The 24,415-nt window shown below is 36.2% G+C and overlaps 1 protein-coding gene across 13 annotated transcripts in view; it reads left to right on the top strand.

Annotated features, from left to right (window-relative positions):
* GOLGB1 (golgin B1) overlaps positions 1–24,415 on the top strand; it is an 89,537-nt gene that overhangs the window by 17,961 nt on the left and 47,161 nt on the right. For 8 of the 13 annotated variants that reach the window (XR_006718353.1, XR_006718352.1, XM_045502203.1 and 5 more), the window contains 9 exons: positions 5,071–5,165; positions 5,971–6,123; positions 6,335–6,487; positions 8,731–8,859; positions 11,462–11,578; positions 14,408–14,530; positions 15,633–15,746; positions 17,757–18,159; positions 20,406–20,497. Coding sequence is in view for 11 of the 13 variants with exons in the window: in XM_045502203.1 (XP_045358159.1) it covers positions 5,073–5,165; positions 5,971–6,123; positions 6,335–6,487; positions 8,731–8,859; positions 11,462–11,578; positions 14,408–14,530; positions 15,633–15,746; positions 17,757–18,159; positions 20,406–20,497 (1,377 nt within the window). In the remaining 2 variants the exon portion in view is untranslated. The remainder of the gene's footprint in view (positions 1–5,070; positions 5,166–5,970; positions 6,124–6,334; positions 6,488–8,730; positions 8,860–11,461; positions 11,579–14,407; positions 14,531–15,632; positions 15,747–17,756; positions 18,160–20,405; positions 20,498–24,415) is intronic. The other 5 variants (XM_045502199.1, XM_045502202.1, XM_045502201.1 and 2 more) reach the window with 2 other exon arrangements.

The raw sequence follows: 24,415 nt of genomic DNA, 5'->3' as shown, positions 1-24,415 counted from the left end.
TTAGGATTATACTCTCTAGTTCATCCATGTTATTGCAAATGGCAAGATTCTGTTATTTTTTTATGGTGGCATAATATTCTTTTGTGTGTGTGTGTGTATATATATATATATATATATATATATATATATACAGACATATACATACATATATATGTGTATACACATATATATGTATGTATATATATGTATGTATATACATATATATGTATATATTTGTATATACACACATACACATACACACATGTGTATACACATATATATGTATATATGTGTGTATATATATATACATATATATGTATGTATATATACACACATACCATATCTTCTTTATTCATCAATCTATGAACACACTTGGGCTGCTTCCATATCATGGCTGTTGTAAATAAACATAGGGGTATATGTATCCCTTTGAATTAGTTTTTTGTATTCTTTGGGCAAATACCTAGTAGTGCAATTGCTGGATCATATGATAGTTCTATTTTTAACTTTTTGAGGAACCTCCATACTGTTTTCCAGAGTGGCTACACCGATTTGCATTCTCACCAACAGTGCAAGAGTGTTCCTTTTTCTCCACATCCTTGCCAACATCTGTTGTTTCTTGTGTTGTTGATTTTAGCTATTCTGACAAGTGTGAAGTGATAAACCATTGTGGTTTGATTTGCATTGCCCTTATGGTAAGTGATGATGAACACCTTCTTATGTGTCAGCCATCTCCATGACTTCTTTGAAGAAATGTCTGTTCGTGTCTTCTGCCCATAATTTAATTAGATGATGATTATTTTTTTTAGTGTTGAGTTTTATACTAACCCTTTATAGGATATGTCATTTGCAAATATCTTCTCCCATTCTGCAAGTTGACTTTGCATTTTGTTGATATTTCCTTTGCTGTGCAGAAGCTTTTCATTTTGATATAGTCCCAATAATTTATTTTTGCATTTTCCCCCTTGTCTTAGGAGATATATCTAGAAAAAAGTGCAACAGCCAATGTCAAAGAGGTTACTGCCTGTGTTCTCTTCTAGGATTTTTATGGTTTTAGATCTCACATTCAGGTCTTTAATCCATTTTGAATCTATTTTTGTGTAAGGTATAGGATAGTGATCCAGTTTCTTTCTTTTTGCATGTTGCTGTCCCGCTTTCCTAATGTTTTCCTCTTCCTTATTGAAGAGAGTCTTTTTCCCATTGAATATTCTTTCCTGCTTTGTCAAAGATTAATTGACCATATCGTTGTGGGTTTATTTCTGGGTTTTCTATTCTGTTCCATTGATCTATGGGTCTGTTTTTGTGCCAGTATCATACTGTTTTGATTACCACTGTTTTGCAATATAACTTGAATTTCAGAATTGTGATGCCTACAGCTTTGTTTCTCTTTTTCATGATTGCTTTTGCTATTTGGGGTCTTTGGTGGTTCCATACAAATTGTAGAATTGTTTGTTCTAGTTCTGTGAAAAATGGTGTTGGTATTTTGAGGGGGGGGTTGCATTAAGTCTGTTGATTGCTTTGGGTAGTATAGACATTTTAATAATATTTGTTCTTCCAACCCATGAGCATAGAATGTTTTTCCATTTCTTTGTGTCATTTACAGTTTCTTTCTTCAGTGTTTTATAGTTTTTAGAGTACAATTATTTCTCTTCTTTAGTTAGGTTTATCCCTAGGTATTTAATTATTTTTGGTGCAGTTACAAATGGGATTGTTTTCTTAATTTCTCTTCTGGTTCATTATTGGTGTATAGAAATGCAACAGATTTCTGTACATTGATTTTGTATCCTGCAGTTTTACTGAATTCATTTATCAGTTCTAGCAGTTTTTGATGGAGTCTTTTGGGTTTTTTATATATAGTATCATGTCATCTGCAAATAATGAAAGTTTCAGTTCTTCCTTACCAATTTGGATGCCTTTTATTTCTTTCTCTTACCTGATTGCTGTGGCCAGGACTTCTATGTTGAATAAAAGCAGTGAGAGTGGACATCCTTCTCTTGTTCCTAACCTTAGAGGAAAATCTCTCAGTTTTTGATGTTGGCTGTGGGTTTTCATATATGGCTTTTATTATGTTGAGGTATGTTCCCTCTACAGCTACTTTGCTGAAGATTTTTATCATGAATTGATATTATACTTTATCAACTGCCTTTTCTGTATCTATTGAAATGATCTTGTGGTTCTTAACCTTCCTCTTATTGATGTGATTATCACACTGATTGATTTGCAAATATTGAACCATTCTTGTAGCCTAGGAATAAATCCTCCTTGATCATGAATGATTTTTTTAGAATACTAATTTGAGGGGCGCCTGGGTGGCGCAGTCGGTTAAGCGTCCGACTTCAGCCAGGTCACGATCTCACGGTCCGTGAGTTCGAGCCCCGCGTCAGGCTCTGGGCTGATGGCTCAGAGCCTGGAGCCTGTTTCCGATTCTGTGTCACCCTCTCTCTCTGCCCCTCCCCCGTTCATGCTCTGTCTCTCTCTGTCCCAAAAATAAATAAACATTGATAAAATACTAATTTGATTTGCCAGTATTTTGTTGAGGATTTTTAAATCTGTGTTCATCAGGGATACTGACTTGTAGTTCTCTTAAGTGGTGTCTTTATCTGTTTTTGAAATCAGTGTACTACTGGCCTCATAGAATGAATTTGAAAGTTTTCCTCCCTTTGCTATGTTTTTGCAAAATTTTGAGAAGAATAGCTAAATGGTATTCTAGTTTGGTAGAATTCACCTCTGACTTGTTTTGCTGGGAGTTTTTGACTACTGATTCAGTTTCTTTTCTGGTTATCAGTCTGTTCAGATTTTCTATTTCTTGTTTCATTTTTGATAGTTTATGTGTTTCTAGGAATTTATCTATTTCTTCCAGGTTGTCCAGTTTGTTGACATATAGTCTTTCATAATATTCTCTTATAATTGTTTGCATTTCTGTGGTGTTGGTTGTTATTTCTCCTCTCATTTGTGGTTTTATTTCAGTCCTTCCTTCCTCCCCCCCCCCCCCCCCCCCCCCCGCTTTGATAAGTCTGGCTCCTGGTTTCATTGATCTGTGCTATTTTTTTAGTTTCCATATCATTTATTTGCTCTAATCTTTATTATTTCCTTCCTTTTGCTGGTTTTAGGTTTTGTTTGTGTTTCTTTTTTTTAGCTCCTTTAGGTATAAGGTTAGGTTGTTTATTTGAAAATTTATTACTTCTTGAGGTAGGTAGGCCCGTATTGCAATTAACTTCCCTCTTAGAACTGCTTTTGCTGCATCCCAAAGCTTTTGGACCATTGTATTTTCATTTTCATTTGTTTCCATATACTTTTTTATTTCTTCTTTTGTTTCCTGGTTAACACATTCATTGTTTAGTAGCATGTTATTTAACCTCCATGTATTTGTGTTCTTTCCAGATTTTTTCTTGTGATTGACTTGTATTTTCATAGCATTGTGTTCAATAACAATGTATGGTATGACTTCAGTTTTCTTGAATTTGTTTAGGCTTATTTTGTGATCTGTTCTGGAGAATGCTCCGTGTGCACTTGAGAAGAATATGTATTTGGGGCACCCGGGTGGCTCAGTCAAGTTAATCGTTCGACTCTTGGTTTCCTTTCAGGTCATAATCTCAGGGTTCATGAGATTGGGATTCTCTCTCTCCCTTTCTCTCTGCCCCTGCCCCACTCACACTCTCTCTCTCAAAATAAATAAACTTAAAAAAAAAAATCTCTTGTTACAGTCTTTGTTTTAAAGTCTGCTTTGTCCCATATAACTATTGGTACTCAAGCTCTCTTTTGACATCCATTTGCATGATGAATATTTCTCCGTGCCCTATTTTCAATCTGCATGTATCTTTAGGTCTGAAATGAGTCTTCTCCTGTAGGCAGCTTACAGATGGCCTTATTTTTTTAAATCTGTTCTGTCACGCTGTGTCTTTTAATTGGAGTGTTTAGTACATTTACATCCAAAGTAATTGTTGATAGGTATGTATTTACTGCCGTTTTATTATTTGTTTTATGGTTGCTCCTGGAGATATTCTCTGATCCTTTCTTGTCTTTATCTCTTTCATAGTTTGCTGATTTTCTTTAGTGATATATTTGGATTTCTTTCTCTTTATACTTTGCATATTTATTAGTGGTTTTTGATATAAGGGTACCATTAGGTTTGTATATAACCTCTTCTGCAGATAGCAGTCTATGTTACATTCAGGTAATTTTAGTTTGAACTTACTCTTTAAGAATCATCTTTTGGTTTTAGTGATTTTCTGTATTTTTCTATTTTCAATTTTATTAGTCTCTGCTCTAACCTGAATTTTTTTCTGCTTATATTTGTTTTACTTTGCTCTTCTTTTTCTAATTTCCTACAGAAGCAGCACAGGTTGCTGATTTAAATCCCTTTTCCTTTTCTAATATATGCATTTAATGCTGTACATTTAAACAAGGATTAGATTTAAATTTTAGCAAAACCATATAGGTTATCAGGAAACCCTCCTGAAAGAATGGGGTTCATGAGGGCACATAAAAAGAAAAATTTTGTTACATCACAGGATTTATTTGACAAAGTAGGAGAGAATAATCTTCTGGCAGGGGAAGGAATGTTAGAAGTTCATGTTTGTAAATGAAATTATGATGAAAGCAAATGGATTAAAGGTAACTTATAAGACATTTTTACTTCCCACAAAACAATTATGTATCTGTATTTTATTTAGAAAATGTTAGTGGTGGTTATTTGAGTGCAGTGCAGTTGCCACTGAAAAGAACACTATGTGACTACACTGCACATACTCAAATGCCTTTTTAAAAAAATTTTTTTAATGTTTATTTTTTTTGAGAGAGAGAGAGAGAGAGAGAGAGAGAGAGAACATGAATGGGGGAGGGGCAGAGAGAGAGGGAGGACACAGAATCTGAAGCAGTCTCCAGGCTTTGAGCTGTCAGCCAGAGCCTGACATGGGGCTCGAACTCACTAACCGCGAGATCATGACCTGAGCTGAAGTCAGATGCTCTACCCAGGCGCCCCTCAAATGCCTTTTTAAATACATCATCATGCTTTTCACTTATAGATGATATAGTTGCCAGTACAAGAGAAGCCTATGTCCATTTTACTGTTTATGTTTTCTTTTCCTGCAGAAATGCTGAGCCGATTGTCAGGATTAGCCAATGTTGTTTTGCATGAATTATCAGGAGATGACACTGATCAGAATATGAGGGCTTCCCTAGACCCTGTGAGTAGCTCCGTCCTAAATTAAACTGATGAGACATATATTCTATGTTCTTCTGAGGAAAAGGAAGATAGAAGGTTTTGAGCAGCCTCCATTGTGCTAGGTGGAAGAGAGGATTAAGAAAAATATTGATACGTTATAAATGATCCTTCTCCTATAAGTTTGTAGCCTATAAGCCACAGTGATGGGAGTCAAGTCCTGGATGAGATTGGAAAGATCTTTCTCATTGTCCCCTGAGCCTTGTTTAGTGCTAGCTAGATTGTTTTAACTTCTCCTCAGGTATATATCCTGTTCCCTAGGAAAGGTTTGAATAATAAGTGGCAGAACTAGGGCACCTTTCAGGTTTGAAGATATGTTTGCTATTGTAAATTTATCCACACTTCTCTTATAGTTTGCATTGTATTTTCTGATGGTCACATAAGGAATCAAAAGAAGCCCTTTAGTTTTCTGAAAGACAAGCAGTATTGCCTAGTGGTTGAGAGAATTTTATTCAACTGCTCTCTTAAATTTAAATTTTGGGGTCTTCCACTTGCTAGTTTGTTATCTTTGCTTCCCTTTATTTTTCTCTTTGGTAAAATTAGGATAATCTCATAAATGAGATAATGTTTGTGAAATGCTTCACATTTCTAAAATACTCAATATATTTTAATGGCTATGATGATAATTACTGTCTCAGAGTTAGAAAGATTTCTTAAGTACGGAGGTGAGTTGGGGAAAAGATAAAATGATGTTGCAATGAAGGAACTCTTTTCTCTCAATGCTAATGTATTTTCCCTGGTGCATTGACAACTTTTTGTCTAAATACTAGGCTTTACCCCAAGAATCTGACATGGAATTTAACAATAGAACACAAGAGGATGTTCTGGAGCGCCTGGCTTATGCTGAGCAGTTGGTGGTGGAGCTAAAAGAAATCGTTAGACAGAAGGACATTCAACTGCAACAAAAGGATGAAGTCCTACAGGTACCATGGTTTTTCTCCTTTCCTGCCAAGCATTTGATAAAAGACAGACACAACATTCACTTACATTTTTCTTTTCACTTAAGTGATTAGAGAATGTGATTCTTATTTCCCTCATACTGTAAAATGATGCCTATTGAGAATAACTTTTTGTTATGTACTAGGTATGTGATGAATAAACATTTATATACTTACCATCATTGTTCTCTGACAGGAAGAAAGAAAAGCTGCTGATAATAAAATAAAAAAACTAAAACTTCATGCTAAGGCCAAATTAACTTCTTTAAATAAGCACATAGAAGAAATGAAGGCACAAGGAGGGACTGTCCTGCCTACAGAACCTCAGTCAGAGGAGCAACTTTCCAAGGTACGGTGACTGGATAGAATACACATTTTCTGAGTGGAAAAGCCTCCCATTATAACAGATCTTCCCTAATCACAAAAATTTATGAAGTTACAACACTAAACGTTGTACTTTCTTATTGAGCTTGCAGTCTAGCTGGGCTCTGGGCCACACACAGATAGAATAAAAGGCCAACAGAAAATATAGAAATGAAATGTGACCTAGGCCTTCAGAGTATTAAAAAAGGCTAACAGGAAAAATATACTGGAGTGAGGAATTTAGATGGGAGAGGCACATACTTTTTGGTGGAATTTCATCTTTGGTTAGAATATTAAACTACATAGTCTGTAAGGTTTCCACCAGCTCTGAATTCTTTTAGTCAGTGACTTGACATAGAATATTCTGCATCTTCATGTGGCCATATATTAGTGGATTAATGTTTCATGCATTGTAACTGAATCAACTAGATTGCCTTGGGCTCCCTGTGAGGGGTGCTTTCTTGGTTTATGACTGTCACCTGTCACCAGCAAAACAATTTAAGATCAGGGTTAGAGGAATAAGGAAAGTGGTGCCTTTTAAGAAAGAGTATTGTCCCAACACATTACTATTGCTTTTCTATATGGTTAAACCCCAGATATTCACATTCAACCAGCCATTTAGTGAACAAGAAACTTCAGTTTTTTGAAGTCTAGCAAGGAGCTTTAGAATATAACGGAGGCCGGCATATCACATGTGCACATTGTAGTTGGCCTAGCCTTAACTCTGCCTAAGAGATCTATTTATTTTTATTTTCATTTTCTTTTTCTTTTTTTTAAATGTTTATTTATTTTTGAGAGAGAGAGAGAGAGACAGAGTGCAAGCAGCCAAGGGGCAGAGAGAGAGGGAGACACAGAATCTGAAGCAGGCTCCAGGCTCTGAGCTGTCAGCACAGAGCCTGATGCGGGGCTTGAACACACAGACCGTGAGTTCATGACCTGAGCTGAAGTCAGAACCTTAACCGACTGAGCCACCCAGGCGCCCCGTTATTTTCATTTTCTTAATTCCACCTTGTTCAATGTTTTTAGTTTTGGGAAATGAGGTTGTAATTGATTCTCTAGGCACAACCCTTGGGGTCACTGGTTAGCTTCCTAGTACCCTGGTTAGTCTTTTTTCTCTGGATCTAATGCTCAGAAGACATTACTTTTCCATAGCTTTATTTAACTTCTCAAAACTTATTTTAGGAGCTTTTCTCATTCTTCTCAGATTACTTGTTCATCTAGATTCTTTTCTTAGTTCTTGGTTTTTCCTCTGATAATTGTTTCTTCTCATAGTTGTGGTACCAGCCTGTCTCCCCACGTTGCTTTGTTTCTTCTAACTTTCCCTCTACTATGTTGTTAGATTTTTAAGTTATCCATTTTATACTCTGCTTTTTTTTTTTTTTTTTAAAAGGCCTGAGACCACAACTTCATATCCTTCTTCTGTTAAATACGAGGGTTGAATTCAAATGATTTCTAAGTTTCAGCAATTAGTTATAGCAGCTTTATACTATTGGATACCCATTTACAGAGCTAGACAGTCTCTGGAAAGTATAGTTGAAGAAATGACAGCAATCCTCAGATGCTTGACAAAGTATTACGTAGAAGAAAGTATAAAATTATCTTGCGTAGTTCTAATAAGCAGACTTGGTTCATTTGAGGGTGGTGAATTCAGTAGGGAGGGAGAGTCTGGTTCAATATGAGGAAGAACTTTTCGGGGGAAAAATAGACTTGAAAGATTTGGATTTCCCTTTACTGGGTCTTGTATGATGTTTTGCCCCTCACTTAACAGCACATGTGTTTTCCTAAATTCTGTCCTCTGGTTTTTCAAGGCAGTGAGACTATGAATTTTCTATTAAGTTTTAGTCCTGTGTGGTGCTGACTGGTTTTGTCCTCAGACAAAAAAAACCATAAAAATGGGAAACTCAGTGTCATTTCTTCCAAGTATTGACTCCCTTCCAGTATCTTCCTGCTTTTGGTTGCCCTCTAGCATTTTCAAGTAGCTGTTTTCCTGTATTGTTCAGAGTTGATAGCTGTTATCTGATTGAGGATGAGTCTAGCAAGGAGCTACCTGGCCATACTAAAATGGGAAAACTCTAAGATTCCTTCCTGGTTGATAGGTCAGGTGTTATTTCTTGCTCCCATTTATGAAACTATAATCGAATAGTTATATAGGGCAAGTTAGAACAAAAGATCACATATGTATTAGTTGTAATTATTTTAAGTAAATAACTTTATCTCCTGTATTTTCAGCATGATAAGAGTTCTACAGAGGAAGAGATGGAAGTAGAAAAGATAAAACATAAACTCCAGGAGAAGGAAGAACTAATTAGCTGTTTGCAAGCCCAACTTACCCAGGCACAGGCAGAGCAAACTACACAGGTAGGGGTGTTTAGTCACCTCATAATCATTAGGTTAATGAATCACTAAGGCCCAATGGATTATTATACCATAAATACATTTTTCTAGACACCCAACACATGCTTACCTATGTATCTGTCAGTTTTCTTTCTTCTTCCCTTTCCTTCCCTCACCAACTTCCCTTCCTTCCTGCCTAAGTCTAGTAATCGGTGTTTGCCATTCGTGGTTGATATTTGTGGATTCCTATTATGCTTTTTTTAAAAAATTTTTTTAATGTTTATTCACCCTTGACAGAGAGAGAGAGAGAGACAGAGCACGAGTGGGGGAGGGGCAGAGAGAGGGAGACACAGAATCCGAAGCAGGCTCCAGGCTCTGAGCTGTAGCACAGAGCCCGATGCGGGGCTCGAACTCACAGACCGCGAGATCATGACCTGAGCCGAAGTCTGATGCTCAACCAACTGAGCCACCCAGACGCCCCCTATTATGCTTTTTTAATATATGGTTTCACATATTTTTTATTTCAGAAGAGTTTTCTTGAATTATATAGCTTGTAATATTTGGTATGTTTTCTTCTTTAAGAACTTCTATTATCTGTATGTTCCTTCTTTGATTATCTTTAGTATTTGTCACTCTTAGTTCCTTTTTCTTTCTTTCTTCACTGTAACTTTCTTTTTTTTTCTTACTTCACTTAAGGCATTCTGTTTTGTGTTTGTTTACTTTTGTGTTATTTTTTGTTTAGATTTCTTTTTCTGAAATTTCTAATTTTGATTTATGTTGTTCTTCTGTGTTTTATATAATTTTCTTTATTTTTTAACAACTTTTGAAATACATGGTGGGTTCGGTTTTTTATTTTATTTTATTTTTAACATGTCTCAGTGCTGTTATTATGACCTTTAAGAATATTATTCTGCTCCTTAGTCTTTTTTTAATAATAACTTTGTATGAAATTTAACCTTGATCCTTTTATGTTCCTTATTTTTGTGTGCAGTTAATTTTTCTAAACTTTTGGAGAGAGGCTTCGTTCAGGAGAACTTTAGTTACTTAAGAGACTTTTCTCTCTCTCTCTCTCTCTCTCTCTCTCTCTCGTGTGTGTGTGTGTGTGTGTGTGTCCAAAGATCTGGCAGCTGGATTCAATAGTAATATAATGTAAACCACATGTATAATTTAAAAAATTTTGTAGTGGCTATATTACAAAAGATAAAGAACAGGAAGGTAGAATTAATTTCAAAAATATTTTTCATTTAGTCCAATATATTCAAAATATACTTTTGAAATTAATATAATTATTTTTGTGTATTTTACTTTTTCTTTTTTTGCACTGTCTGAAATTTGGTGTGTATTTTTACATTATGTCTCAATTTTGGTTACTAAATTCTCATTAGAAATACTTCATCTCTGTGTAGATTTCATAAAATTTCCAATTGAAAAAGTAGATTCATTTTAAGTTGTTCCAGACATACTTAAACGCTTTCCAATAACTGAACTGAGGGCTGAAACATCATTTTTCGTATGATCTGCATAGGTATCAACTGTGACTCATGTTGTCTGCATAAAGGATTCAGATAAACACATTGCAGTGTTACATGAGTATGTAGGAAAAAATCATTCAAACTGAGTGAATCCACTGACAATGACTAGATGATGTATTTATTGTAATACGAGGAATAGCACGCACACTTCTTACTTGTTTAACAATTCAAGAGTATATGACATGATGCAAAGAAGTGAAATATAGTTGAATTTAATGGGAAATAATTTGACTTTAATTAAAATTAAATTATATTTATAATTAAACTCCTCATTTGCATTAGGCATATTTCAGGCCTTCTGTAGTCACGTGTGGCTAGTTGATAATGAATTATACAACATGTGTATAGACCTTTTTCTTCTGTTTCTGTTATCTCTATTCTGCGTAATTTTTATTTCACTCCTAGAAGTTTCTTCTTATTTCCGGTCTGTGTCTTGGAAGGCAGCCCTGAATCTTGGAAGGCAGCCCTGATGAGTCAGTTTTGAGAATTCAGAGGGGCTAGGCTGATCTAGCCTTTTAGTCCTTTTTCCTGTGGATCCCTTACATTTACCCAGTATTGGGGAATGGAAAAGCCCTGCCAATTTAAGCTGCTGTTCTTAGATTGGCCAACTGTGCTTTCCAGTAAAAACTTGTTGGCTGTTTGGGGATTTTCCTGTTCTCAAGGCCATTACTGTTGCTCTGTTGCTGCCTTCTTCCTTTGCGTAGGCTCTTAATACCATGCAGGTCTTGTGCCTTTTAGTGGTTTGCTCTGTCTGCTTGTATTTTGGAGTTTGTGGGACTACCTTCCTAATTTCATTGTGAATATTATCTATGGGTTTTTGGTTTTACTATTTAGTTGTGCTGTCCGTTTCAATGTGAGGATTCAGAGAAGTTGAAAAATTGCTGCTATTGCTTCTATTTTCCTCTGACAAATAATTCTGATAATTACTTTTTAAAAACCACTATGCACATGTAGTTCACTTTTGTGTTAAGTGGAAATTAGAAGGATATTGGTAGGTATTGGGGCAAATGAGACGGTGAGGTCAAAGAATTAAGCATGCTAATTCTTTTGTTTAAATAACTATTTTTTTCCTTCTGTGTCTTCCATTTGATAAGCACTCAACAGAGGTGGAAGAATTTTTAATTATGAAGCAACAGCTCCAAGAGAAGGAAGAACTCATTAGCACTCTGAAAGCCCAGCTCAGCCAGACGCAGGCAGAACAAGCTGCTCAGGTAGGGGGGAAGGTACCTCATAATGGTTAGAATAAAGAATCATGAAAGTCTAATGGGTTATTACATGACAAGCCAATTCAGACACTTTTTTTTTGTTTTGTTTTGTTTATTTCTTTTGAGAGAAAGAGTGCAAGCAGGGGTGTGGCAGTCCAGGGAGAGAGGGAGAGAGGGAAAGAGAAAGAATCTCAAGCAGGCTCTGCACTGTCAACACAGAGCCCAACATGGGGCTCAAACTGATGAACCATGAGATCATGATCTGAGCCAAAATCAAAAGTCAGACACCCGACCAACTGAGCCACCCAGGTGCCCCAATTCAAACACTTTTTTTTTTTTTTTCAATTTTTTTTTTTTTTCAACGTTTATTTATTTTTTTGGGGACAGAGAGAGACAGAGCATGAACGGGGGAGGGGCAGAGAGAGAGAGGGAGACACAGAATCGGAAACAGGCTCCAGGCTCTGAGCCATCAGCCCAGAGCCCGACGCGGGGCTCGAACTCCCGGACCGCGAGATCGTGACCTGGCTGAAGTCGGACGCTTAACCGACTGCGCCACCCAGGCGCCCCTCAAACACTTTTGAAAACCTTAGTATATAAAAGTATAGTAACTAGAATGTTACAGTAGAAATGAGAAGGGTATGGTAGTAGAAGAAAGTAAAACCCTTACTATAAAAGGGTTACAATAAAAGTGTTGATAAATTTGCCATAACCTAATTGATGGCTGTTTCTAAGTTCTACAGTCCTGTAATTTGGTTTTAATAGCACACAGAAATTCAGTCTTTTATGATTTGGCTTGTGTTGTTTGGAGGGGACTGGTAAGGTAAACAAAAAGAAATACAAATGATTAGGTCCCTTCTTTCCCTATAGTAAAATCTTACTGAGAAGTTAAATTATAATCAGAAGGTTTCTTAGTATATGATGAGAAAGTGGTATAGGTTACATGATTCAATGTTAAAAGGCACTAGTATTTGACATTCTTCATATTTATTTCTGCTACCAGGACCAGACTGTTTGGACTGGCATCCTCAACTCCTTCTCTCTGGCTGTTTTTCTAAATTTCCAGCTTGACCACCCAACCCTATATTTTTCCCTTGAGAATGCTTTTGACTCGTGAATTTGTTTTTTCCCTTGAAGTATCTTTGCATAATAGTTAATTTTTTCCATTGGGTGTTTAATTTTTTGATCAATTAGTATTAACGGTGTTTTCTGTCCATGGATGGTCTGCTGCTATGTATACAGTTAATATTGTATATCCCGAAATGCTTACTTTTACAAAACTATTAGCTTTTATTGTGTCCGTTTTAGGCAGAAGCACTATATATAATGTAGCATAGAGAAATACAAAATATGTATTTTACTGAGTGGCATAAAACATGGAAAGCCAAGATATAAATATATTATTAACAGATCCATCATAATGCAAACCATTCAGAATGAGTAAATAGCAAGCGTCAACACAAATGGAAAGTATTTTGAGAGATGAAAGAGGTTACCATGAGTGTGATACCCAAGGAAGGTACATGGAAAAATTAGGTAAAACTGTGATGGATAGATATTAATCTCGACAAGATGGGGGAAAGTATTCCATTTGTGAGGAATGGTCTGAGCAAAGTCACAGAGATTAAACAGGAATATGGTACATTTATAGGAAAGGATACGTAGATGCATTTGGTAATGAAGGACTCCAATGCCTATACACTTGCAACACAGGATTCCAGATTCATAGTAATGTCAGAATTAAGATAAAAAAATTACAAAGATTTTTTTCCTACCCAGAAAGAGAGCTGAGATAATTCAAGATGTCATAAATTGAAAAAATTAGCAGTAGTTGAAGGACCAATACAAACTGGGCAAGCTAAGATGAGGTCAGCATACTCAACTACAGATCTTAAGGAAATGAATAAGTGGGCATTCATATGCAGACACACATGTGCACACGCGCACACACACACACACACACACACACACACACTACAGATCTTAAAGAAATGAGTAAGTAGGCATTCATATGCAGACACACATGTGCACGTGCACACACACATAACTGCAGAACAGAACAAAACAAAAACACTGATGTTAAACAGCTCACAGTCTATTTATTTCCATTTTATTCTGTTAAGAGCCATTTAAAAATAAGGGTGATCTAGAAGCCTGCAAGTAATGACACCTGAAAATAGTGGTGTCAGGAAGAGGTGGTAAGAGTTTAGAAATATACCAAGGTCTTTGGTAAAAGCAGTTCTTTGAAGATAAGACGAGTCGATATTCCTGATGAACATGGATGCAAAAATTCTCAATAAAATACTAGCAAACTGAATCCAACCAATACATTTAAAAAATCATTCGCCACGATTAAATGGGATTTATTCCAGTTGTAGAGAATTTTGAATAAAAGATCCATTAGTTTGAAGTTTGACTTAATAGGGCATGAGATTTTTCACTGAAAGTTTTTGAGCATGAGTGTGATATTGATGTGCCTAGGACTTAACAGAAACCTAATTTCACTTTGTAGGTTTAATATTCTAATCTCTGCAGAACTTTTAAAAAATATACTTCTTGTATATTTAAACATTTTAGTAGCCATGCAAATATAATTTTTAATCACAATTTGTATTTAGGCTGATTTCTGAATTTGATAAGAGGATTTCTTTTACACTGGAAGTTATTGTCAGGCCTGTCTCTCTTTCAGCATTCTCATCCTTGACATTAAAAATTTAATTTAAAAACTCTATTGTCTATCAGTTCTCAGTGTCTATCTTTGGAGAATAGTGTGTGAGTTTTGTTTGTGCTATATTCGGGGAGTGTAACGTGTATAGTTTCTCTGGTGTGTGTCTTTAGTTGAGTTCCATGCAGCAGGTGGTCCGAGAGAAAGATGCCCGCTTTGAAACACAAGTTCGTCTTCATGAAGATGAGCTTCTTCAGTTAGTAACCCAGGCAGATGTGGAAACAGAGATGCAACAGGTGTGTTGCTAAAACTTAGTAGAATGACTGTCATTTGGTTAACTTTTAATTAAAATTTCTACCTTTGCATACTGCTCTCTACTTGGTCTTAGTGTGCTCCTTAATTGGCTTCTTTTTGGTGATCTTGTCTTCTGTTGCATATTAATTATTTATTTTTTCTTGTCCTTACCTTGCCTTTTATGCCTCTAACCAGGTTGTTGGTACTCAAAAGCTAAATTTAATTGGCAAATGTATGTGGTAGTCAGAAATTGGTTTCTCTTCAGTTTGCCAATTGTAGCTGCATTAAAGACCTGATCCAAAGCTTCAAATCAATGAAGCCAGTTTTAAACTTTCAAAAAATTATAAAGATGTAAAGAAGTGATTTGGAAGTCATAAAGTCTCTTATTAAATCAATTATTCTAAAAAAATTCATTGGGTATATTTTGGAAATTGGCTTCATTGTTTTTAAGTTTATCATCTACTAACTTGAAGGTATTTGTTTTTATTTAGTGTGTAGTGCAGTCTGGTAACTAAAAGTGCTCCAGTGGTATTTCATGGTTGATGCATTTAATTGTTTTTGAGTGAAAACTTCTTCCACGTTCTAAGTAATCCTTCAGAATACACCACTAAATAAAGTTTCAGAATATAGCACTCTTTGAAGTAGTATATTAATATATACATGTATCATTGATTTATTTATCCAACAAATGTGTATCGAGTGCATGTCCTGTGCATGAAGCTAGAAGAGAAATGGTTCTTGCCTGCAGAGAATGTTCTCTTTGGTGAGTGAGATATACATGTACTTATGTTACTTAGGAGTAGGACATTGACTACATAATTTTAGAAGTGGATGTTTTATTTTCTCTAATTATTAAAAAGCCTCCCTAATTCAGGGGCTTGCTTGTGTCTCAGTTTGGTTGTTGTCAGTGTACTGGAGAAGGCAATTTCGGAGATTCTTTTTTGTGCTGGAGGGGGAGCATGGCATGCTGGTGTCCCACTCTTTAATCTGTCATCTCAACATCCAAAAAACAGAAGTACACAAATCTACATAATATTTCGAAAGGTAAGCAGATAATGGTGCTCATTGGTTTAGCACATTGTATCTAAAACATTTCCTTCTCAGAAATTAAGGGTGCTGCAGAGGAAGCTTGAAGAGCATGAGGAAGCCTTATTGGGCCGTGCTCAGGTGGTGGACTTGCTACAACAGGAGCTGACTACTGCCGAAGACAAAAACCAGGTACTGCCTCGTGATCTTTACTGCCTGTCTTAGGAGTGGAGTATTCATTTCCACTTTAGTTTCCCAGGCAGCACATATAACATCATAAGCCTTCTTTTTAAAGTTTATTTATTTATAATTTTTTTTAATGTGTATTTATTTTTGAGAAAGAGAGAAAATGGGGGAGGGCAAAGAGAGATAGAGACACAGAATCCAAAGCAGACTCCAAGCTCAGAACTGTCAGTACAGAGCCCAACGCGGGACTTGATCTCATAGACCGCAAGATCATGACCTGAGCCAAAGTAAGACACTCAACTGGCTAAGCCACAACCCGAGCGCCTCTCATTTATTTTTGAGAGAGAGAGAGAGAGCGAGAGAGCATGTACACATGGAGGAGTGGAGGAGGGGCAGAGAGAAACGGAGAGAGAGAGAATCCCAAGCAGGCTTTGTGCTGTCAATGGGGAGCCCAGCTTGAGGCTCTATCTCATGAATCGTGACAGCATGATCTGAGCCAAAATCAAAAGTCAGACGCTTAACCAACTGAGCCACCCAGGCATTCCATAACATCGTAAGCCTTCTGAGAATTGGTGCCATTTATTCATTCTTTCAACAAATACCCTGTGCTTACATGGTGGTGATATAACGATGAGCTTACCTTTTGTATCTTTTATTCTTGCTTTTATTTGTATCTTTTATTCTTGCTTTTTCCTTTGTGCTTTTAGGTCTTATGCAATTTTAGGTTTGGTCCTGGGTCTCTAGCCCCATGTTTCACCTATGCTTATTGAATTCACTATGCTTATTGAAATGAAAGAATGAATTTATAGCTCATGAAGCCTAGTTTCTGTAGAATGTCATACTGTCTTCTAGTGAGTTTCCTTTCTGTTAGTTTGCTCCTTTGGTATCTCGAATGGTTCTTGTGCCTGTTTTTTACTATCCCTTGTTTGTTTTTGTTGATTTTCTGTTGGCTTGAAATAATCCCACCATGCAGTATTCCCTGAATCTAAAGTGATCAGACAAAGATGTTCTAAAATCTTAAGCTCAAGTATCCCATCCCAGGCTGTAACCCATCCTGTCATTCCCTTTCTCAGGCTGTCTTGACCTTTATTCTCATTGAGATCCTTCGGTCCTTTCACTTTGTTCCTCTGGTATGTTAGTTCTTTCTTGGCCTCTCTCCTTTCCCCATCTGCTGTTGACCCATGTTTGACCATTTGGAATACTCTTTTATCAGACCTTAGGTTCCCTATGTCCTTGTCTTATCACATTCAGGTAGCCAAATCCTAATGTAGAATCGGTGCTATAGTCCAGATTCTCTGCTTATTCATCTGGGTGCTGCGTGCTGCTGGAGAAAGTCAATCATCTTCTTTCTTCTTAATTTTCAACTCTTCTTGAGAAGGACGTCTTGCATAGAAACATGTTCCCAGATCTCCCATCCTAATAAAACCTATATCCTGATCCCGAGGCTCCTCTCACTGTCTTCAGGCAGTTAGGTTCAAATCTCAGTTGTGCCTCTTACTAGATAGTTACTATACAAATAGTTACAACTATGTGACTTTTGGCAAATTTCCCTTTTTCTCTGCTCCTGTTAATACCTAAGTATCTCTCTCATGGCCTCTATCACTTTTGAATTATAATTATCTGGTTAAATGTGACTCCCACTGAACTCTGAGTTCCATGAGGGCAGGAACGACATTCATTCATTCATTCGTTCATTCAATATTTATTGAGTACCACGTACTCATTGTGACATGCACTATGCTTGGTGCTAGAGAACAGTGATGATAAAACAAAGTCCCTTCACTTATTGAACTTATTTTGTAATGGGAGAGACAGAAAATAAAAGATGACGCACAAATAAGTATGTGTGAATAGAAACTGTTAAAAGTATCAAGGAGCAAATACAGGGTCTTATGCAATTTTAGGTTTGGTCCTGGGTCTCTAGCCCCATGCTTCACCTAGAACAGGTACTTCACTATGCTTATTGAAATGAAAGAATGAATTTATAGGTCATGAAGCTTTGTCTTTTTTTCTTAGATTCTCTCTCAGCAGTTACAGCAGATGGAAGCTGAGCATAATACTTTAAGGAACACTTTGGAAACAGAAAGACAGGAGTCCAAGATTCTAATGGAAAAGATGCAACTTGAGGTGACAGAGAGAAAATTATCTTTCCATAACCTGCAGGAAGAAATGCATCATCTTCTGGAGCAGCTTGAGCAAGCAGGTCAAGCCCAGGCTGAACTACAGTCCCGGTACAGTGCTTTAGAGCAGAAGCACAAAGCAGAAATGGAAGAGAAGATCTCTCACATTTCGAGTCTTCAGAAGACTGAGCAAGAGCTACATTCTGCCTGTAATGCTCTAAAGGAGGAAAATTCAAAGCTTCTCCAAGATAAGAGTGAACAGGCAGTTCATTCAGCCCAGGCTATTCAACAACTGGAAGGTCAGTATTTGGTTGCTTTTCAAGTCTACTTGGTTAGCACCTGTCTCCTACTTCAGAATTTCAGGGATATGTTAATGACATCATTTGCTCAAAGCAATTGAATCATTAGCAGAATTACGAAAGACATCTCTTCTGAACTCTGTCATTTTTCCTATCTCTGGCTGAAGTTATAATCTGGCTTAATATTATAATTATCATTACAGAAATAAAAACTATTGATAATGATGTGTCGTGTATTAAAAAGAATGCTATGTGAAACATAACTGTGATCTAAAAGTTTCAGTAACTGAAATGAGTAGGATTTCTTTTTTGTTTTCTTCAAATTTTTCTTTAAATTTTAGTTAACATACAGTGCAATATTGGTTTCAAGAGTAGAATTCAGTGATTCATCACTTACATACAACACCCAGTGCTCATCATAAGTGCCCTCCTTATGCCTATCACCCATCTAGTCCATCTCCCATCCACCTCCCTCTGATAACCCTCAGTTTGTTCTCTGTCTTTCAAGAGTCTCTTTTAGTTTGTTTCCCTCTTTCCATGCCACCCCCCATATGTTCATCTGTTTTGTTTCTTAAATTCCAGATATGTGTGAAATCAGATGGTATTTGTCTTTCTCTGACTGACTTATTTCACTAGCATAATACACTCTAGTTCCGTCCACATTGTTGCAAATGGCAAGATTTTGTTCTTTTTGATGGCTGAATAATATTCCATTGTATATATATGCCACATCTTCTTTATCCATTCATCAGTCGATGGACATTTGGGCTCTTTCCATAGTTTGGCTGTTGTTGATAATTCTGCTATAAACACTGGGGTGCATGAATCCCTTCGAATACGATTTTTGTATCCTTTGGGTAAATACCTAGTAGTGCAACTGCTCGATCATAGGGTAGTTCTATTTTTTTTTTTTTTTTTTTTTAATTTTTTTTTTCAACGTTTATTTATTTTTGGGACAGAGAGAGACAGAGCATGAACGGGGGAGGGGCAGAGAGAGAGGGAGACACAGAATCGGAAACAGGCTCCAGGCTCCGAGCCATCAGCCCAGAGCCTGACGCGGGGCTCGAACTCACGGACTGCGAGATCGTGACCTGGCTGAAGTCGGACGCTTAACCGACTGCGCCACCCAGGCGCCCCGGGTAGTTCTATTTTTAACTCTTTGAGGAACCTCCGTACTATTTTCCAGAGTGGCTGCACCAGTTTGCATTCCCACCAACAGTGTAAGAGGATTCCCCTTTCTCCACATCCTCATTGACACCTGTTGTTTCTTGTGTTGTTATTTTTTCCCAATAAATGAGTAGGATTTGAATTAATTTTTGGGAAACTCAGGCTAGATCTAGGTACATAGGTAGGGAAACTGAATGGTGTGGAATCATCCTTACTTGTAAAGATGGATCTGAATGCTTTTCTTAAAGGTAAAAGGTTCTTTTTAAGGAAAATCTTTATCCTTTAAGAAGGTCTAATGAAAACTTATTTTTTAAAAAAGTTTTATTATTAAAGTAATACATGCTTCTAATTTAATTCGAAGAGATTGGCATACATTTGAAGGAAAGATTTTAGAAAAACTTAAGCTGAAGATCTGTATTGAGGAGTTGAACATTAACCAGAAAGCCTGGAAAGGCATTACATGGGAACAGTGTATTACATGAGCACACTGTCCTCTTAACTGGACCATATTTATGTGCAGAGTTGTGCCATATTATCTTGGTAGGACTCATAATGATTCAGTGTAGAGTGAAGAAAATAAAAATACTAAAGGCATTTTCAAGGGGTTAAGGAAAAATGACTTTGTAAAAAATTCTAATCCTGTTTTATTTTACCTTTTAAGGAAGTGGTTTGCTGAGATGCCTTTTGGTCCTTCAGAGCATGTGAACAGTTAAAGCATGACATTGGCATAATTTTAATTAAGATAACTGGAGTAAGGGGTGCCTGGGTGGCTCAGTTGGTTGAGTGACTGACTTCGGCTCAGGTCATGATCTCATGGTCTGTGACTTTGAGCCCCATGTTGGGCTCTGTGCTGACAGCTCTGAGCCTGGAGCCTGCTTTGGATTCTGTGTCTCCCTCTATCTCTGCCCCTCCCCCACTCATGCTCCATCTGTCTCAGAAGTAAATAAACATTAAAAAAAATATTAAAAAAAATATAACTGGAGTAAGCAGCATGTGGTATATCTCTAGAAGATAACAATTTACCAAGTTTCAGACTTGTAGCAGAAATCATTTTTATTTACTTACTTTCCTTTCCTTAGAGCAAGTCAAATTTCTAAGCAGACCAACCTTGCAACAACATGAAGCAGCATCTCAGACTTCTCTCCCAGATGTTTATACTGAGGATACACAGGTAATTAAATGTTTACTTCTTACGAATATGATCTGTCTTTGCTATATCTATACTTGAGTGCTCTAATGAGAATTTATTCCAGAAAGTAGTATAAACTTTCTGTCTCTTCTGCCTGATAGGATGCTTTTTTAAAAAAAATTATTTATGTATTTTGAGAGAGACAGAGAGGGTGTGAGCAGGGGAAGAGCAGAGAGAAAGGGAGAATCCCAAGCAAGCTCCACACTGTCAGTGCAGAGGCCAATATGGGGCTCAAACTCAAGAAATTGTGAGATCATGACCTGAGCTGAAACCAAGAGTCAGACACTTAACCAACTGAGCCACCCAGACGCCCTGATAAGATGCTTTTTTGGAGGTGATTCCATTTGAAAGGAATCATGAAAGCCATTAATTTAGTGTCTCAACAGTGATTAATGAGGAAATAATAGATAATAAGTACCATGATCTCAGGAGCCTTTCTGATTCTAAGGTCTTAGAATTCTGATTTGGAAATAAATCATTATTTTTTATTTTATAATCCCTTTTATCAGCTGAGAAGTCAATTTTGTTTTTGGTAGACTGAGATTTGATCAGCTTTAATGTACACAATTTCATCTAACCAGATGTTTAAGTCTATTATAGAAATCATAATGCTCTCATTAAGTAACAGTAGAAACTTTAATTGCCAATTAGCTGTTGATTGGCCCATATATTCTCTTTTCCATCTGTAAAAATCTCTGTGAGAAGCTAGAGTGTAATCATCATAAGGCTGTTACGGAGCATGATTATCAGAACAAGGAGAGTTAGTTTGATGCTCTTAATTGGCTAGTGTCAAGCTGGGATAACTGGATTCATTCATCTCCATTATAAGCTATACCCTTCCAAACTGACAGACATATTGACCAGCAGAGTTCCATGGTCCCTGGGCAGTACTGTACCCTGATAAAAATTTTTGTTTCCTGGATTCTAGCATCTAGCTTTCCAATCTCTTCTGTTCTCAAAATCACAACTTTTCCCTCTAATGTTTAAAGACATTTTTCAATAATTTCAAAAAATTTAAAGAATATGATAGTGAATACCTCTATATCCACTATCTGGGTTCTATCAACATTTTACTAAAAAACAAGCAAAACAAAACAAAACAAAACAAAACATCTTACTGTATTTGCTTTATAAAACATCTATCCATTTATCCATCCACTACCTCATCTTAATTTTTTATGTATTTCACAGGAAGTTGTAGATACATTTTTCTCTAAATATTCCAACATGCATATCATTGACTAGATTTTAATATTTATTTATAGTTTTTTTCTTTTGAAGTAAGATTTATGAAACATGAAATGTATAAATATTAAATGTACCATTCATTGAGTTTTGTCAAATGCATACACTACTGTTACCCCAAATCCCTATCAAGATATATCACTATCTCCCCACGAAGTATTCTCATACCTTTTTGAAGCCAATCACATCCTAACCTTCTAGAGTTGACCAATGTTCTGTTTTTTCACCACAGATTAATTTTGCCTGTTTTCCAGAGTCATGTAAATATATGTGCTCTTTTGTGTAAAGTTTCTTACACTCAGCCTGTTTTGAGATTCATCCATATTGCTGCATATGTCATACTGTACTTTTTATATTGCTGAGAAGTACTTAATTTTGTGAATATATTGCATTTTCCTTTTGCATGACTGTGCTGTAATTTCCTGTTGATGATTTCCTGGGCTTTGGCCATTATGAATTAAGCTGCTATAAACATTCTTGTACAGGTATTTGTGAGGACATACGTTTTCATTTATCTTCAGTAAATACTAGTTGAGGAATTGCTGGGCCATAGCGTATGTATTTAGCTTTATAAGAAACTGCCGAATCATTTCCCAAAGTGGTTGTATTATTTTACATTGCCACCTAAAATATATGAGAGTTCTAGTTGTTCCACATTTTCTCCAAGATTTTCAAATCTGTTTCGTGACTATTTTCTCCCACACAGTGGCTTGCCTCCTACTCATATTCTTCATGTCTTTTAATTAGTAGACATTTTATAATTTTGATGAAACCTGTTATTTATCAATTTTTTTTATTGTTATAATTTTCTGTGCCCTAACTAGGAAACCTTTGCTTAATGCCAAGTCATTAAAGTTTTTGTCTTGTTTTCTTCCACAAGCTTTACGGTTTTAGCCTTCCCAGTTAAGTCTCTGAACCTCAGAATTTTTGTGTGTAGTGTAAGGTAAGGATCAAGGCTTATTTTTTTCCCCCATATAGATGTCCAGTTGTTTCAGCACTATTTCTTGAAAAGACTTTACTTTCCTCATTGGATTTCTTTGGTATATTTGTTGAAAATCAAATGATTACTAGGTCCATTTCTGAACTTAGTAGTCTGTTGTCTTGATCTATTTGTCAGTCCTTATGCCAGTAACACACTGTCTTTACTACTGTAGAGTGTAGTTAGTCTTGAAGTCAAGTAGTATAAGTCTTTTGATTTTGTTCTTCTATTCAAGATCGCTTTATTACAGGTACATATCCACAGAAAGTATATAGTCTGTGTTCTCAAATTGTATTAAAAAAAAAAAAAAAAAACGAAAGAAAGCTGGGTGGGATTTTGAGTTGGCACTGTGTTGAATCTATAGATCAATTTAGGGAGAATTGACATCTTAACACTACTGAACTTATCAATCCATGAGCAAATGTAGTATATTTTCCCACTTATTTTTATCTTCTTTAATTTCCTTCAGTGATGTTTTATAGTTTTCATTGGAGGGGCTGTGCACATTTAAAAGTTTATTCCAAAGTAGTTCATGCCTGTTGATGCTATTGTAGATGGAATTATTCTAATTTCAGTTTCCAGCTGTTTGCTGCTAATATGTAAATGTACAATTGAATTTTGCTTAGTAACTTTATCTGAACTTGACAAATATTCATTTTATTAGTTCTAGTCTCTTTTTATAGATTCCTTGGATTTTCTAAGTAAACCGTCATGTCATCTCCAAATAAAGATGACTTTTACTTCTTTCTAATCTTTATGTCTTTCTTTTTTTTATGCAATAGCTAGGACCTTCATTTTCATTACACTATTTCATAAAGTGGTGAGATTCTTGCATTGTTCCTGATCTTATGGGAAAATGTTCCATATTTTATCATTAGCTATGCTTACCATTAACTTTAGGTTTTCAATAAATGTCCTTTACAGGATTGAGGACATTCCCCTCTATTTCTAGTTTTCTGAGAATCGGCATTGAATTTTGTCAAATGCTTTTTCTGCATTTTTCTAAATGCACATATGGATTTTCTTTTATATTCTGTTAATGTGGTACAGTATTTTAATATTAAACCAACCTTGTGTTGTTGGGATAAATCCCACTTGGTCATGAAGTATTATCCCTTTAATACATTACTGAATTTGATTTGCTACTATTTTGTGAAGGATTTGGTATCCATATTCATGGAGGATATCAGTCTATAATTTTCTCTTTGTTTTATAATATCTTTGTGAGATTTTGATATTAAGATTGTGCTTGGGGCGCCTGGGTGGTGCAGTGGGTTAAGCGTCCGACTTCAGCCAGGTCACGATCTCGCGGTCCGTGAGTTCCAGCCCCGCGTCAGGCTCTGGGCTGATGCTCGGAGCCTGGAGCCTGTTTCCGATTCTGTGTCTCCCTCTCTCTCTGCCCCTCCCCCGTTCATGCTCTGTCTCTCTCTGTCCCAAAAATAAATAAACGTTGAAAAAAAAAAAAAAAAGATTGTGCTGGCCTCATAAGACAAGCTTGAAAGTGTTCCTTTTTATTTTCTGAGAGTTTAAGATTGGTATTAAATGTCTGAAAGAATTCAACAGTGAGACCGTCTGAGTCTAAAATTGTAAAAGAAAGAAAGAAATTGAATTTCTTTTACAGGTATAATGCTAATAAGATTTTTTTCATCTTATGTCAGTTTGGGTTTTTTTTGTTA

Source organism: Leopardus geoffroyi, chromosome C2 (assembly GCF_018350155.1).
Source record: "Leopardus geoffroyi isolate Oge1 chromosome C2, O.geoffroyi_Oge1_pat1.0, whole genome shotgun sequence".
NCBI classification, from domain to species: Eukaryota; Metazoa; Chordata; class Mammalia; order Carnivora; family Felidae; genus Leopardus; species Leopardus geoffroyi.
Note: the sequence above shows the minus strand (reverse complement) of the source record. Positions and strands in the feature narration are given on the sequence as shown.